Below are 17,534 nucleotides of genomic sequence, written 5' to 3'. Positions count from 1 at the left end.
TAAGGGAAAACTTGACCTCAACTTTGTTGGATGATCCTAAATATTAATTTTTTGCTTTATGCATAGAATGGATTAGTTGTGAATTTCAACAAAACCTATCACGACCATTCAGCAATCAAGAACATAAGAAAGCTTGGGACAAGACAGGGATATTTGGCCCATCTGGCCATCTGCTTCCACAATCTATGCATGACTACATCAATAGCTGGTCTCCCGCCCTGCCCCAAGATTTCTATACTTCCTTCCTACCCCTCATGTGAGTCAAACAGATCTATTAATATCTCTATAACCCTCAATCACATTTCTCCGTTTCAAAGGCATTAATCGACCTAGAAATAACTACTGGTTTATTTCACATACCCATTTTCCAGTGTGAACAAATCTTTCTGAATCTCTAATATGAATCAAAATTTATCAAATTCTCTTTTAACCAGAAAATATTTAACAAATGCAAGAGCTTTAATTGTTCAGATGTCTCTATGTTAGAGTAGTAGAAGTCAAGAAATATAATTTTCATTTCACGCAAAACAGCAATAAAAACCTATTTTGCTCTTTCAGATGCCGGCTGACCTGCTGTGCATTCCCAATATTTTCTGGTTTTCATTTTATATTTCTAATATTTATGGTTATTCTTTTTATCTCCAGTAAAAGCTGAACTCTCCTTTGAACTCTTAATTACATTGTAAACAGGGCAAAAACAACCTGTGTTCAATTTAGTCAATAGGTCAGAGCTCCACGATGGAGCTGAACATGCTGCTGGAAATAATGCAGCCTGATGGATGAAAGAGTGTAGAGTATTTTGAAAAGTCCAGCTTCTGTACAAATTTTAATATGCTGTCCAACAGAAAGTACTTTTGAGAATTTGATGAATTACTAATGATGATGTGTGTGAAAATATTATTACAAAGAAATTATAAACCCATTAGTAGTTGCCTGGCTTTATTGCTCATAGCAGTGTCATTCCTAGGTTCTTATATCTCACCTGTTAATGTGTTTTAATTAATAATCAGCATAGTTAGTTCTGCGGTTCTTAATGAGATTGCCTTTTCAAGAAACATGATAAATCATCAATTACGAGCAAATTCACAGACTCACTACAGTAGGGAAAAGGAATTTTGCAATGACTGGTGAATTTTTGCACTTATTGAATTGAAAGCTATTGATTTTGGAGAATAAAACAGTTTTCCAGTGTTGGCGCTCAGTGTCAACATTAGGCACTGCCATATCAAGGGCAGCACAGGCATCTAGATTAAAGTTCATTGTATTCTGTCCCAACAATATACTTTAACCTAGCTTCCTTTTTAAAAAATTTGTTCTTGGGATGTGGGCGATGCTACCAAGGCCATATTTAATGCCTATCCCCAGTCACCCTGAGAAGGTGGTTGCAGCCAAGTAGGATCACCCATTTAGCACTTGGCTGAAGTCATTTGCAAACACTTCAGCCTATGCCTTGCAATCGTGTGCTGGGCTCCGCCATGACTGAGGTTGAGGATGTTCATGGAGCCTCCGCCCTGTGTTAACTGCCTGGTTGCTCACCACCATTCTTGACTGGATGTTATAGGGCTACAGAACCTTGCTATGATTAATTGCTGTGGGACCTCTAATCTCCAACTATAGCCTGCTGCTTTTGGTGTTAGCATGCAGATAACTGTGTGTGATACCTCATTTTAAGGTATGCTTGTTGCTTCTCCTGGCATGCCCTTCGACATTTGGTTTGTCTTCTGGCTTTGTGATGATTGAGGAATGGGGCATGTGTCAGCCATGAGTTTACAAATTGTGCAGCTATGCAATTCTTCTACTGCTGATGAACCACAGCATCTCATGAATGCCCAGTTTAGGGCTGGAAGATCTTTCCTTCGTCTGTCCCAGTGATAGATCTACATTACATAATGGAAGATGTCCTCAGGGTGGAAAGAGAGTTTGTCTTCACAAGGACTGGGCAGCGGTCACTTCGACCAATGCTATTATAGATAGACGTGTCTTCGACAGATAGGTTGGTGAAGACAAGGTCAATAGGTTACTTCCTTGTGTTGGTTACCTCACCACCTGAAGTCTTCCACCCAAAGCACATTCTGTGCCCTTGCTTCCCTCAGAGCTTCCTCCAAATGATGTTCAATATGGAAGAGTGCTGATCAGCAGAATGTTTCCTCTCCCTTGTTTTACATGAAGTTCATATTGAGAACTCCACGCGGCACACCCACTTGACTGAATACCATTGTGTCCTCACCTTTGGAGTATTCTACCAGTGGGACAGGACATATGCAGCAATGGTGATGGATGAGTCTGGGATGTTGGCTGATAGATATAATTCTGTGAGTATGACTATATCAGGCTGTTGTTTGCTTTCCCAATCTGGGAACCAACCCCCATTTGTTAGTGAGGAGGACTCCAGGGTTGATCTGGCTGAGATTGCCTTAGTAGCGATTTACTAGACCACTTTGCAGATGATACAAAGATGGGAGAGAAAGTAGAGAGTGAGGAGGACATAAAAAACCTACAAGGGGATACAGACAGGCTGGGTGAGTGGGCGGAGATTTGGCAGATGCAATACAATATTGGAAAATGTGAGGTTATGCACTTTGGCAGGAAAAATCGGAGAGCAAGTTATTATCTTAATGGCGAGAAACTGGAAAGTACTGCAGTACAAAGGGATCTGGGGGTCCTCATGCAAGAAAATCAAAAAGTTAGTATGCAGGTGCAGCAGGTGATCAAGAAGGCCAACGGAATGTTGGCGTTTATTGCTAGGGGGATAGAATATAAAAACAGGGAGGTATTGCTGCAGTTATATGAGGTATTGGTGAGACCGCACCTGGAATACTGCATACAGTTTTGGTCTCCAAACTTAAGAAAAGACATACTTGCTCTCGAGGCAATACAAAGAAGGTTCACTCAGTTAATCCCAGGGATGAGGGGGTGGACATATGAGGAGAGGTTGAGTAGATTGGGACTCTACTCATTGGAGTTCAGAAGAATGAGAGGCGATCTGATTGAAACATATAAGATTGTGAAGGGGCGTGATCGGGTGGATGCGGTAAGGATGTTCCCAAGGATGGGTGAAACTCGAACTAGGGGGCATAATCTTAGAATAAGGGGCTGCTCTTTCAAAACTGAGATGAGGAGAAACTTCTTCACTCAGAGGGTAGTAGGTCTGTGGAATTTGCTGCCCCAGGAAGCTGTGGAAGCTACATCATTAAATACATTTAAAACAGAAATAGACAGTTTCCTAGAAGTAAAGAGAATTAGGGGTTACGGGGAGCGGGCAGGAAATTGGACATGAATTTAGATTTGAGGTTAGGATCAGATCAGCCATGATCTTATTGAATGGCAGAGCAGGCTCGATGGGCCGATTGGCCTACTCCTGCTCCTATTTCTTATGTTCTTATGTTCTTATGTTCAGAGGGCATTGAAAGTCAAGTATGTAGTGTGAGACTGGAGTCATTTGTAGGCCAGACCAGGAAAGGGTGGTGGGCTCTCTTCCCTAAAGGACATTAGTGAACCAATTGGGTTTCTAAGACAATCCAGAATGTTTCATGGTTATTTTTCTGGTGCGAGCTCCAAATTACCAGATTTACTAAATTCAATTTTACAACTTGCCTGGTATGATTTGAACTTATAATATTTGGGTTGGCTAGTCTAGTACTGTAACCACTAGACTATCATATCCTACTTATAATATCAGTCACCCACATAGAAGTTCTGAGTGAGATTGCCAACAAGCTATGCTGAATTGTGGTCAACTTTGTACTATAACCATGTCCACTGGGAACTTAATTGAGACTGTGTACCTCATTTCACGCTGGAGCCTTATAGATGACAGATCAGGGACTTTCATTTTATCAGTCTGGACTGTATTCAAACGCAAGCACCAGAGGTGAAGGACACAATGCACCATTTTTGAATAAGTAAAAATGCTCATCAATGGATGCTCTAAGGAGTTACTCAATGGATTATTTAATGCCAGATTTATATTTTTATCTTTTTCACGGAAGGAAATATGCACTAGTCATTTAGTATAGTGTGAACAATCCAGGAGCACACCTACCTGCAGGTAATAGAGTCAAGCCTACTCACAGGAATATTGAAGCACTGGTCATTGTTTGCAGCCCATTGATGCCCAGTGGCACAGCAACTTTCAATCACATCTGCTGCAGAAACGAAAGAAAGAAGTGGGTTGGTTTGATCTTTCTAACCACGTACATTTCAATCAACTATAGAATAATAAATTTAGTGAAACATAACAACAAAAAATAGATAATATCAAGTCTAGTGGGGATTATTTGTAAGTTATTCTGCTGCCTGATCTTTTTGGTTTGTCAGACAGGTTATACTGTTGCCTGGCTGAGAGGCTGTACCCAGGCCTTTGCTAATGTGACTTTTAAGCCAATACCAATGGCTGTCAGAGAAGTGTGAACTAACTTACCTCCAATTTCCCTTTGCTTCTCTCCCTCTGAGAAAGTACCATGCCTTTGCTTCCTACCTCTCCAGATGGACAACAGTAGCCTCTTTTTCATACTATTAAAAAAGCTCAATACAATGGCCTCGATTTTTACGGTAGGAGGAGGCTCGAAGGGTGCGCAGGAGACTGGTAGCGGGTGACGCACCTGGAGAGTTCGGGGAGGTGGAGGCTCTGCCAATCTTAATGCTAGGGCCTCATTTGACTAAAACTTCCGGACTCCCACCCGACACCTGGCCACATTCGGTACATCGCCGACAGGCTGGAGCAGGAATTTGGCCTCTGGAAGCCGCCGCTGGGGACCTGGCAATCAGTGGGTGGAGGGTTTTCAGGGCAATTGCATTTGGTTTGGGGAGAGGCCTGGGTTTTCCCTTTGCACGATCATGGGGATGCCGTTTCTGAGGATTCCCCGAAGATTGGAGGGATGTCGGGGGTGGGGAGACCAAAGGACTCATTGAAGGGCCTGGGGGCAGCACTGCTGCTCCTCCTGGCCCACAAGGAGTTCGAAAAGAGGGAAAGTTTTAAAAATTACCTTGGCCTCTTCTGGCCAGTCAGCTCCTACCACCATGTTTCTGCTGCCGGGCTGCAGACACTGCGGGACTCCCTCTGACGCAAAGTTAATATTACGTCACAGCACCGATGACGTCATCGGGCCGTGACTTTTGAATATTAAGTAGGTTCCCACCTGCTTTTAGCGGGAGCCTCGTCCAAGGCCTGAATCACCACCGTTAATATTAAGGCGGCCAGGAACGCAGCCGGTTGGAGGCGGGATTTAGAATTTCAGGATTTTAACTCCTTGCCCAACCCTTTCCTGCCCGTCGAGGGCGATGGGGGAGGGGGGGTTTAAAATTGAGGCCTCAATGTCGAACAAGTCAGCGTATCACTTTAGTACTCTTTAAACCCAATTTCATTCTTGACAAGACACCACCCCGGTGTCGCAGCATTTGGCTTTAGTGTGCTTGGAATTCAGATCAGCACCAAACTCCCAAGTTTTATGGACAATTTTGTTACTGTGCACCCAACACTGCTTCACGTCAATGCAAAAGTAGCAATATAACTGCAATTTAAGTCCAAATTAAATCTATATACATAGTTATTTTTAAAAAGTCTCAATTTCTTTCTAACTTAAACATTACTACAGCCATTCCTGTTAGATACAGACTGTGTTGTAGCAATACATTCAATTCATTCAGACCTAGTGCATATAATCAGTTTTCACCTCATCATATATTGTTATAGTCCTTATATATATTGGAAACGAGTTCCCGCAATTTTCACAAAACATATATATGTAAAAATGTAACCATTTAAGTACTTTTAGGTGCTATACACAAGGAGTTTGAACAAGAAAGCGATCTAGCATGAAGACATCCTAGCAAGGTAAGCTTCTCTAACCCATCCTGTGCACTGTCATGCTTCCCAAAGGAAGAAGAGATTTACTGTAGTCATCTCTATACTTGCTATCGGTCCCACTTTTCACTCCGTGACCAGTTGACATGAGATGCACCTTTAGGAGTGAGGTATCTCCCTTATAAAGCTAAAACAAGACAACACTGCTCCATCTAATAGCCAAGCCAAGCAGTGAGTTAGCAAAATTCAGGTATTTGCAGCTAAGTCAAATTTTTGAGCCCCAGCCTCTGAATGAGAGCTTGATGATCTTGCTTCCAAGTGTACTTTAAGCTGAAATAGGACAAATTAGCCCACGTTTCTACATCACAGCCATGCAGTCTCAAGTACTTGTTCAAGAACAATGCAAAAATAACAGAGTATCTTTACAATTCACAATACCTGAAACACTGGAAAGGGAACACAAATACCAGGTAAATTTTACAGCAATGGAAAAGTCCATTTCTCCTGTTAACTAGGAACTTACAATCCTAATACCATGCAAAGGAAATATTGAAAAATGGTTTTAAAACCAATTGCAGCTCTCTTGTCTCTCGCTACTTTCTTGGAGAAAGCTGCAGCTTCTATCACTGTGTATGCACCACATCCAACTACTGTCCTTGTGTGGAAAATCACAAAGCACTCATGAACTTGAAAACAACTTTTACAACCATTCCACTTGTGGCTACTAATTAGGGCCCACGAAAGGGGAAGGGGAGTTCAAAGGATCTCACCGGTTGTGTGATATGCAGCACCTCGTACTGAATTCTTCTTAAAAAAAAGCCACCTATTAATACTCGTGCGTGCTTGCTGAGTGAACGGAATCATTTTTGGTTACTGGTGGGGTGCATTCTTACTTGCTACAGAGTATGATAAAATTCTCACAGTAAAAGCAATAGTTTGCAATCCATATATTTGTGTTAGAAAGTTTTGCAGTAGCTTAATGCTTTTCTGCTGTTGCAAAAAAGTTTCGAAAAGAAATTGAGCCTCATTTTACTGCTGGCTGGAGAAATAGGACTCAAAGGGTCAACAGCACAAACCATTCCAGAGCACTGATCTAACTGTCAATTCCATTAGTATATATATTGGGACAATAAGCTATATTTTGCCCATTACATTCCCATGATTGATGTTAAAAAAATCATATTTAATAGACAATAATTTAAAACCTTGGTTTGCCGAAAGCAATCAATTGCAGATTGATTTTGGCATGTCAGTTCAAAGCAAAAGAAGTACAATTTTATAACACCTGGGAGCATCCTAGGACATAAGGCAGGCCCACTTATACTGCATTGTAACTAAATCCCTTTTCCCCCCACCTGAGTTAGATACCCCATTAGTGCTGTAGATGGCAAGGGCACCCACCAAGAGTATGCAAGTGCCCTTGATCCTGGAAGTCAGAATCACCTTCATGGGGTGGGCAGATGTTCTGCCCTGCTTTAGGTCTGACCCAAAAGACCTTAGAATTTCTGAGCCAGGATATTTTCATTCTGTTAGTTAAGATTTGATTTGAACCTGGGTATCAAAGGCTGAAGGGCAATGTTTTAAATTCCAGGATCATCTGTGTCCCCAGGTTGTGTTTTTTAAAAAGAAACATAATTCAATTACTTACTCTGTCAGTCTCTCAGAAGCATGTACGGTGCCAGTTAAAATACCTCACTGTTTCTTGGGGGCTGAATTTTTGCGGGATTCTCCTGCTCATCTGCCAAACTTCAGTGGAAGAGCCGCAGAAACCCCGGAAAGACACTGTAAACAAGTTTACAGCAGTGGATGGGGACAACTCCGAGGAAATTCAAAGTCATATTGGCAGGTTATCAAACCATTTTCCCTGGCTAAACTTTGGTTGTCTTTTTTTTTACTGCCTTTATGGTGCATTTACATTGGTGCGTTAATTGTATCCATATGATTTATACCAATTAATGTTAATTGTATTCAGGTGGTGCTTATCAATTGGAGACTGTTGTATCCATTTACATGAGAGCTTTTCTAGGGGGTGCATATGGGTAATATGGATCTCTGTGAATAAAGGCTTGACAGCAACTAAAGACCAGGCTTCACCACCGGGCTATCCAATTTATTACGTGTGCACCTTTGAAACATAAGGTACATTCACCGGTGCTGGAGACCCAGTGGGGAGCCATGCTCAGAGGAAGCACAGCAAAGTGAATGGTCTCTGCGGTATTGTTCTCCTATTTCTGATCTACGCTGCCTTCAAGCACAGCTCCCCAATGGGAATACAAGATCAATGAATTTACTGTTAATGTCCTTATGACCTTTGGCAGTATTGGGAACACATAATAATAGATTTCAAAAATCTGCATGGCCACAGGATTTCCTTTGATATCATATTTTATTATAATTTCTGAAACCTGGCATAATTTTAACAACTTAGAAAATTTTTTAAAAGAAAACTGACATTCATCAAAGACACTCACTTCAACTATTGTTCACTAATTCAGGGCCATTTATTGATTAATTTATTTACTTATGAATGCACTTTTAAGGATGCATAATAAACAGGCAGATTAATATTGATGTGGAATGGACTCTGCTGTATAATTTACAAGTTATTTTGGCCAAAATTTTAATTCCTGTTCTGGACAAGAGCAGCAGGCACATGGGAACACCATCACCTCCAAGTCATACAGCATCCTGATTTGGACATATATTGTTGTTGCTTCATTATCATCATCACAGAGTCAAAATCATGGAACTCCCTACCTAACAGTATTGTGGGGGCACATTCACCACACTGACTGCAGTGGATCAAGAAGGCGGCCCATCACCACTTTTAACTAGGATTGGGCAATAAATGCTGGCCTTGCCAGCAATGGCCGCATCTCAAAAATCAACATATATATATATATATATATATATTATATACTTCCTCACAAAGTCCTTTACTGTCAAAGACTTCGGGCTATTTCCTTCGTAAGTCAGAAGTCTATCTCTCCTCTATCATCTTCCAGGTCCAAAAAGTAAGCAAGCATACACATAAATGAAGTTTGAACTCTATGTGGTCAAGCTATGCACAGAAACATTCATTAAAAGGTAGGCAACAAAAACATTCACTATCTATAACTGCTTCTTAATGCTGTTTCTCTCCTTTGTGCCAGCTAACTTAATTGCTCCAGCTCCTAATCTACTACTCCTACAAGATGCTCCCTGACTGAGATGAGGTTGAGTGGTGGGTGGCTGGGTAGGTTCCCCTGGAAACTTAAATGTCTACGGTGACTCTCAGTGAAGCTGCTATCCCAGAGGGGTCACCTTCCGGCAGTCTCTCTCATGTAGTGGCAAAGAGGACTGGGCACATGTCTGAAACTCCCTCATGTGCCTGAAGGAAGCAGGCCCATTGGCGCACCGTGGAGAGGCAGACACATCTGTGAACACTCCTTGCAGCCCACTGGTTCAGCGCAAAGACTCTGAGGTGCTATTGGCCTATGCCATCGCAGATAGAATAGTCCCAATCCGGTTTTGAAAGCTCAGTGAAAATGTCCTGTTTAAAGCATCTATTGATGTAGTGGAAACCATCACAGCCTCCTCCTGGCACCTTGTATTGCAGCACTCTGTTGCCATTCCAGAAGCCTCCACTGTCCTTCAAAGTTCTTCCTGGAATCTGGAAGCCACAAAAATCTCCCAGGCTGCCACTCTCTCCAGGGTGTGGTGCAGGTCGTGAGAAACTTCCTACAATGTGTTGCAAGCACGGATAGTGGTGTCCTCCAACTTGTCCATCATCTCAACCATGTTCATATAAACCGTCCCCCTTGCCTGCACATGAGATTGATGGTCCTTAATCATTGCTGTTTTTAAGACTAGGCCACTGAGGTCTGGGACCCTAGGCTCCTCAGCTCAGGATGATTGTTTCTCCATCCTCCATGGAGGAATGGCACTCTCCTCCTCTTTCACTCCCAGCTCTTCGTGCCCACTAGTTTTCAGTGCTTCACTTGGTGAAAACCCTTCCAAGTCTCTAACTACTTCCTCTTGAGTGTCTCTGGGCTGGTGATGAAGTAGGTGAGATGTCATGATGGGAGTTGGTGACAATGTGGCAGGGGTTGTGCCTCTAGACATAGCAGCAGATTTGGATCGGGAAGTACCTGGGTGGTAATCTGAGCAGCCAGCCTCTTACTGCTTCAATAATGTGTTGTGGATAAGAATTCCACATTCTAATCACAATCTAGGTAAAGAATTGTTTTCTAAGCTCCCCTTTAATTCTTCTTGTGATTATCTTAAATTTGTGCCCTCTCTTTACTGTCTTGATGATCAATGGAAACAATCTATCACTAATTACCTTATCACAACCATTCACAATCTTGAAGATCTCTATCAGGTCACCCTTGAACCTTCTCAGTTCTAGTGAAAAAACTTTCATCCCTAAGAACATCCTGAGGAAAGAGAACATTTGCCATAATTTGCACCTTTGCATGCCATGCAGTAGCAGTGGTGGGAATCTAACCCCTTGCCCCTGAATAGACTGGCACCTTAATCCTGAAAAACCATCAAGCTACGGTATCACAATTCTTTGTAGTGAGTGCTCTTCAAAGAGAGGAGTATTAGCACCGTAGTGCATGATATTTTCTGACTTTATTTAGCACTAAACACTTTCAGGGTAAGTTATATCGTGGACAAGATTCATGGTATTATTCACTCTATTCTCCCCCAACAAAAACTTGCACTCATTATAACACCTTTAATGTTAAAATAAAAATCCCAAGTTGCTTCATAGAGGCATTAAGGAAAAAATTGGATGCCAAACCGAAGAAGCAGAGATTAGGTGGAATAACCAAAAGTTTGGTCAGAGGTGGATTTTAAGGAGGATTTCAAAGGAGGGGAAGGAAATGGAGAGGTTGAGGGGTTTAGGGAAAGAATTGCAGGTCATGGGGCACAGGCAGCTGAAGATGTGGCCACCAATGGTGGGGTGAAGGGAGGGGGAATGGCAAGTTCAGGGAGATCTGGAATTATAGAGATAGGGAGGGTGAACCACTCAGTGTCAAGTAAGTCAGCAAGGACAGAGGTGCCAGGCAAGGGGATAGGATATGGGTAGCAGAGTTTAAGATGAGTTGAAGCTTATGGAAGAGGATGGGAGACCAGCCAGAACAGTACTGAAGTAATCAAGTTCGGAGGTAACAAAGGCATCTAGAGGTGACAAAGGCATCTGGAGGTGACAAAGGCATGTATGAGCGTTTCAGTAACAGATTAGCTGAAGTAGGGGCAGAGGCGGGTGATGTTACAGAATTGAAATTCGGAGGATAAGGAGGAAGCTCTGCTTGGGGTCGAATAGGCTGTCAATGTTTCAAACTGTATGGTTCAGCCTGAAATAGTAGCCAGGGAGTGGGATGGAGTCGGTGGGAAGATTATGGAGTTAGTGGCGGAATTACCAAAGACAATGACTTTGATTTTCCCAAAGTTTAGCAATGCTGTCATCAGGGCCCGATTACAATTTTAGCCTGAGGCTTGAGCGAGCAAGCAATAGTGCCTTCCTCGCCAGGCCAAACCTGCCGGGAGCTACAAGAGGGCCAGAAGAGGTCCAACGAGGTAAGTTGTTTTACATTTCTTTTTGGATTCCTTGTGGGCCAGGAGGAGCAGAAGTGAGTCTAGAACCTTTCCTTCCCGGGGATTTTCCCTCCCCTCCCCTGACCATGTTCGCTGTTAAATCTGAATGATGATGGTGTTCAGGTTCATCGCTTGCCTCGGATCCCAACCCTCCCACCCCATCAATTGCCTCAGATCCCACCCCTCACACTGATCGCCTCAGATCCTACCCGCCCCACCAATCGCCTCAGATCCCACCCCTCACACTGATCGCCTCAGATCCCACCCACCCCACCAATCGCCTCAGTTCCCACCCCTCACACTGATCGCCTCAGATCCCACCCGCCCCATATCCCACCCCTCACACTGATCGCCTCAGATCCCACCCGCCCCATATCCCACCCCTCACACTGATCGCCTCAGATCCCACCCGCCCCATATCCCACCCCTCACACTGATCGCCTCAGATCCCACCCGCCCCATATCCCACCCCTCACACTGATCGCCTCAGATCCCACCCGCCCCACCAATCGCCTCAGTTCCCACCCCTCACACCAATCGCCTCAGATCCCACCCCTCACACCAATCGCCTCAGTTCCCACCCCTCACACCAATCGCCTCAGATCCCACCCCTCACACCGATCGCCTCAGATCCCACCCGCCCCATCAATCGCCTCAGATCCCACCCCTCACACCAATCGCCTCAGATCCCACCCCTCACACCGATCGCCTCAGATCCCACCCGCCCCATCAATCGCCTCAGATCCCACCCCTCACACCAATCGCCTCAGATCCCACCCCTCACACTGATCGCCTCAGATCCCACCCGCCCCATCAATCGCCTCAGATCCCACCCCTCACACCAATCGCCCCATATCCCACCCCTCACACTGATCGCCTCAGATCCCACCCGCCCCACCAATCGCCTCAGTTCCCACCCCTTACACCAATCGCCTCAGATCCCACCCCTCACACCAATCGCCTCAGATCCCACCCCTCACACCAATCGCCTCAGTTCCCACCCCTCACACCAATCGCCTCAGTTCCCACCCCTCACACCAATCGCCTCAGATCCCACCCCTCACACCGATCGCCTCAGATCCCACCCGCCCCATCAATCGCCTCAGATCCCACCCCTCACACCAATCGCCTCAGATCCCACCCCACCCACACACACACCTAATGTGACCTGAGTTAAAATTGACCCCTTCAACTTTGTATGGTTTCATCTGCCCCAAATTTAACACCTTCCCAAACTACAAGACATTAATGAAGTTATTCCTGAGGACTTAAAGGAATTGAGGAAAACTGGCATGAAACCGAGACAGACACAGTGGGAATCAAAGTAAAAATACCATTACTTTTTTCCAATAAATTGAGGGCCAAACTTTTATCAGCCACAGATGTTGGCTGATGTTAATGTATTAATCCAAGTTTTGCTCCTTAATTGTACTGCTGGTGCCATCCAGAGAAAATAATACAATCTGAAAATAATATTTTTGAACTGTGCTGCATTTGTTCTGTTAAATGTGGAGATAAGTTTACAAAAAGTACCTTCAAACTGAATACTTCATCCAGCTAATCAAGCATTGGGTGTCACTTTAAAAGTCACTTAGCTTGAAGGCAAAATTAGATTTCTAATATTTGTTATGTCAGATAAACACTCAGGTTGGTGTGGTAATGTAGTGGCTGCGTTTATTTCAGACTCTGATACATTCTAAAGAGGAGACATGTAGGGTAATTGCTACAGTATGCTTGCTCCCATCAGGGGGTCCTCTAATGTTCAATTATCAATATACAAGAACAATGCATATCAATATTATTCTCACAATCTCCTGTAGACTCTCCATTTCGGATCTATAACCTGTCACAGAGCTGCTCACCTGACCATCTATTGGTTTGTCAGTGAACAGTTCCATGGAGCCCAGCAGGGATTAACATTCTTGCCCAGGTCTACAAATTGGTTGAGAAGTGCTTGTACCTGGGAAAACTTACTGCTGGCCAAATGCTCAGCAGCAGCAAACTCCATAAGCATACAGCAGTATTTATGTATATACATAATTCATCATAGTTTATTTTAGCTTATTCAAAGCAGTGTCCTGAATTTTCTTTTATATGCCATTAACAAAACTTGTAGCACTAAGTAAGATGCAAACATGAACTACCTTCTACAACAAAACTTGTAGCACTAAGTAAGATGCAAACATGAACTACCTTCTACCAGAATATAAAAATGTTCAATTTTAAGTGACTAAGTTTTTTAAGCATATTGAGGAATGAACCAACCATGAATAATAAAATGTGGGTTTATTCCTATAATTCCTTACAGACAAGTTCCTGATCTTAATCTAAGCTGGCTGTCAAGTGAGGTCCTTCTCCAAAGGAAGAAAGGAAATATGAGGGGAAATAGTTAATGTTTTATTTTAGCCTAAGACAATATAAATACTGGAGTTTCACTTCTACATTGTAATGTCTGGAAACAAGGGGGAAGATTTTTAGGCTTCCCGTCTGGTAGAAAGAGGTTGGTCATGCCCCGAAAATACTGGGGTCTAACTTACCACTCCATTCCCGCTGACAATGTGGCCGGCATCATATTCCTAAGAGCCTACCACAGGGCAGCTGGAGAGTCAGGCAGCAGGACTGTTTAATATGCAAATCGTGTTCCTATGATGTACATAGGATTCCTAGTGCTATTTTAGGCCTCAACTGGGCGGAGCAACGTATACGCTCTGCACGGTTTCAGCTGGAGGTCCAGCCGAAGAGGAGCCCAGAAGGTAAGTTTTAAGTTTACTTGCGGGACCGGGAGGATAGAATGCTCTTTCAGGCTTCACAAAAACAACCAAGGCCACCGCCACATTGGGTCCCCTCCCCCTTCTGAATATGCACCCCCAGGACCTACCTTTTTCCAGTCCTGGAGCCAGGAGACTGCCTCCGGGCATTCGTTTCCTGCCCGCAGCCCACCAGCTGTATGTTAATGAGGCCCGATCCTCAAAATGGACCAAGCCTCCCATCTGGACTATCAGGTGGTCAGTCGGAGCACTGCCCCAGCCAAATGCCCGAATACCACTCGGGGAGAAAAATCTACCCCAAGGAGATTTAGGCATGCGGCCTGAGAACTATGAACAGTCTCTTATAAAGTAAAAAAAAATCAGGGTAGTTCCAGAACCATCTGATGAGTATACAGGAGACTGGCTGGTGGCATAACCCTAAAGTATGTTTTCACATGGACATCAGGGGAAACCACAGAAAGCCATGTGGTGAGATACCCCAAGTGTGAGTCACTGACTCCAGGATAGGAGAGGATAAAGTTGGGGACAAAAAACACAGGTGAAGTTCAAGAGGGGAACAAAAAGCATCAGAATATGGTAATTTCCTTGAATTTTATGGAAACCAAATATTAAGACAAATTTGTGTAAGCTATAAGTTTCACACAGCTTTGATCCTTATGCAGTCGTTTAACAAGTACCCTACAGCTGTTTTATCCTCGATGATACCATTTCTCCTGTGGAGGTAATAAAATAAATTTTCTGACAGTATCTCGTTGTTAGATTTCATGCAGATGTTTCCTTATTCTGTTTATTATCTCACTGTCATTGCTACATGTGCTGTGCTTTGATCTTTAATTTATGCCCATGTAAAACCAACAACATTAAATTCTGAAATGAAATCTTAGATAACATTTATCCAACTGTTTCCTACACAGCAATAAATTTTTATTAATTGCTCAGCAGCTGAGCTTTCTTTCATGTTCTTGAGCTTGAATGCTAAGCTGTGGTAAGACGGTTAAATGTACAGCACTTCATAGTAGGTCACATAAAAGTATCTTTATGCGTGCCACACCCTTCATTAGTGACTTTTAGTCTCTGCAGTGACTTTTAATCTTTTCATTGATACTCTGGGGGAGAAATTTGCCTGCATTGCGCACGATTTCTGGGCGTTAAATGAGCGTTCATGGAATGGATTCCAGGCAGTGCTATCCCGTGCCCGATTACCCTCGGAGATGTGGCAGCTGCCAACTCAGAAGCCGGTGACTTCCGAATGTCCAGGGTGTCTTCCTGAAACAGACTTTAGAACTCTTGAATATGCTAATCAGGGACCTAATATGCTTGTTTTCGGACCCTGCTGCCAAATTCGGCAGAAACTGGGTGGAGCATGAACCGTGCAAGTTCCACTCAGTTTTTCCAGGTCTACTGCAGCCTAACCAGCAGTTCTTCAAGAGAGGTAAGGTAAATCATTTTTTTTACTCCTGGGTCCACAACAGTACTGCTGGCCTGGGCTCGCCCCCCTCCATTCGCCTCCCTCCCAGAATCTACCTGCAGGCCAGCTCGGCATTGCCGGTTTTGCAAAGTTCCTGACTGGCGAGTTTTATCGGGGCACCCAATTGGCATCTGCAGCTCACCAGTTTTATTCCTCCAGGCGCACTATCCAATTGGCGCCGGTTTCTGGCACAAAACTAAGTTCTCGGCCTCTGCGTTTATGTTAAGTCCCAATATTCAACTTTGGATTAATGGGTCACTTATAAATTTTTGTACCATATTTTATAAAGAAATGTTTATTAGTTTCATCTGCTTGACATATGCAACCACAAACATCATTACATATTGCTGTTTAAAACTGCACAGTTTTGCAGATTTAAAAAAATATTTTGTTGGTGTAGAATTAACACTGAGAAGATGGCAATAGAATTTCCGCCCAAAATGTGAGAAATTCTCAAAATTTCCTCCACGCCAGAAATGTATCACTACCTTTGGGGGAGAGTTCATCAATTTGTAGCAAAATTGTGAACAAGTTCTTTATCCACATGTTTACAATTTCACTACAAGTAGCAAACAGAGGAAATCTTCTCGACATATGATTCAAAAAGCAACTGAATCTCAGACAGAAAGTACCCACAGCCACAAAAATATAACTGGTCCAATTATTAAAACATATGGGAGGTCCTGAGGTTGTGAAAGGTGTTACAAAAGTTCTTTCATTCATGCAGATGTGTATCATAGTTTTTAAAACTATGAGACCCTTTGGCCTAGACTTTCTGATCCTCCAGATGGTGAAGTTCACCATGTCACTGGATCAGTGACATGGTGAACTTCACACCCACCCATCTCGCAACCTTTGTTGCAGCAGATAAAAGGACATTTTAATGCTCCTCTTCTACTGCCACACACACAAGCCCTGAATCAGTTGTTTCATGTGGGGCCCACATGTGGCCCAGAACAACACCTATGTCCACTTTTCATGGGTACAAATACAGCTGGCCCTAAGGTTGGTGTATGTGGAGGGTTTCCTGAGGGAGCCTGGGAACATCCCTGGACAAGTCTCCAAACTACTGTCGGGATGTGGAGGGGTGGGGGTCAGGAGAAGCACTGGCTCTTTTCAACTGAAATAAGCCATGGCTTTGTGAATGGGGCTGAAACCCAGCTAATCCGGATTCTGCTTTAATTTACAGTACCTCCACCTTTATTCCATGAGAACTCTACCCCATGAAGGAGCTAAAACAGATGCATTGGAGTGATTTCCATGAGCTGTAAGCTCAGGGGCTGGACCTTGCTGTCACTGTTTCTCTGATCTGAAAAAGATTGCTGGCTCATTATCAATTTGCCGTATACATTACTCTCTGTTAAAATGTAGAATTGAGGTCAGCAGGCTGCTCCTGATTGTGCCAAGAACTGAGTGTACCTGAAAACTTCCAAAGATTTGGTAATGGAAGTTTAATTGAACTGATGTGACCTTTTGTAATTTAAAATATATGAATGTATCATATTTCCATCACAAGGTGATGAAGGCCATTTGGCTCATCTTGGCTAATCCTTCCAGAAAGAATTCTTCCTCCCCCCTTATGTAGACACTAAAGGATCAGTTAAATGTTTAATAAATAATCTCAGTAAGCCCTTTGGAAAAGTGAGCTTGCACATTGATTTATGTAAGAATATTCTTTCTGAAGTTGAAGAATGGCCACACATTCAGCTGCCAGATTCATCTGTTTTAAGTTTGAGTTTAGGTAGGGTGTCCGTGTTAATGTCAGTCAGCTGCTAGTTTATACTTGGCTACTGCCTTTATCTTGCTGCAGTTTAAACCTGATTAGAGATGATGTCAGTGTCAGTCTGTAGCTAACCTGATTATTACCATATGAAGAGAGAAAGGATGGACAGGATTCCACCCTCCTGTA

General features: G+C 43.3%; 1 protein-coding gene across 3 annotated transcripts in view; it reads right to left on the bottom strand.

The window, feature by feature from the left end:
- fbln2 (fibulin 2) overlaps positions 1 to 17,534 on the bottom strand; it is a 144,222-nt gene that overhangs the window by 73,296 nt on the left and 53,392 nt on the right. For all 3 annotated transcript variants that reach the window (XM_067998699.1, XM_067998700.1, XM_067998698.1), the window contains exon 5: positions 4,043 to 4,145. In XM_067998699.1, coding sequence (XP_067854800.1) covers positions 4,043 to 4,145 — 103 coding nt within the window. The remainder of the gene's footprint in view (positions 1 to 4,042; positions 4,146 to 17,534) is intronic.

This window comes from Heptranchias perlo, chromosome 17, assembly GCF_035084215.1.
Source record: "Heptranchias perlo isolate sHepPer1 chromosome 17, sHepPer1.hap1, whole genome shotgun sequence".
Lineage (NCBI taxonomy): Eukaryota > Metazoa > Chordata > Chondrichthyes > Hexanchiformes > Hexanchidae > Heptranchias > Heptranchias perlo.
The sequence above is the reverse complement of the archived record's forward strand: the minus strand, read 5'-3'. Positions and strand labels throughout refer to the sequence as shown.